The sequence below is a fragment of the Egretta garzetta genome, unplaced genomic scaffold, assembly GCF_000687185.1.
Source record: "Egretta garzetta isolate BGI_Z169 unplaced genomic scaffold, ASM68718v1 scaffold1159, whole genome shotgun sequence".
In the NCBI taxonomy this organism is placed as follows: Eukaryota; Metazoa; Chordata; class Aves; order Pelecaniformes; family Ardeidae; genus Egretta; species Egretta garzetta.
The window spans coordinates 10,309-10,854 of NW_009260789.1; the positions used below are offsets into that span (position 1 = coordinate 10,309).

Genomic DNA, 546 nt, shown 5'->3' on the forward strand with positions numbered 1-546 from the left:
GACCCCCAGCTCTGTGGGGACCCCTGGCCTTGTGGGGACCCTCAGCTGTGCGGGGACCCCCAGCTGTGCGGGGACCCCTGGCCTTGTGGGGACCCCCAGCTCTGCAGGGAACCCCAGCTCTTCAGGGACCCCCGGCCTTGTGGGGACCCCCAGCTCTGAGGGGACCCCCAGCTCTGCAGGGACCCCTGGCCTTGTGGGGACCCCAGCTCTGTGGGGACCTCCAGCCTTGTGGGGACCCCTGGCCTTGTGGGGACCCCCAGCTCTGCGGGGACCCCCAGCTCTTCAGGGACCCCCGGCTTTGTGGGGACCCCCAGCTGTGCGGGGACCCCCGGCCTTGTGGGGACCCCCAGCTCTGCGGAGACACCCCCCACCCCGCACGAGTGGGGATCCCCAGGGCGAGTGGGGGCGTCCTTAGCCAAGGGTGCATCTTGGGGGAGCCGTGCACCTCAGGGGGGGGTTTTCAGCCCGGGGGGTTTTTCAGCCCGGGGTTGTTCCCCTCGGGGGGGGCTGTGCCCCTCCAGGTGAGGGTTGCCGGGTGTGCACAGG

General features: G+C 71.8%; 1 protein-coding gene across 1 annotated transcript in view; it reads right to left on the reverse strand.

Annotated features, from left to right (window-relative positions):
• Positions 1-546, reverse strand: part of UCP2 (uncoupling protein 2) — a 2,806-nt gene that overhangs the window by 1,566 nt on the left and 694 nt on the right. The window contains 1 exon segment of the mRNA XM_009646423.2: positions 377-410. Within this exon segment, the coding sequence (XP_009644718.2) occupies positions 377-410 (34 nt within the window).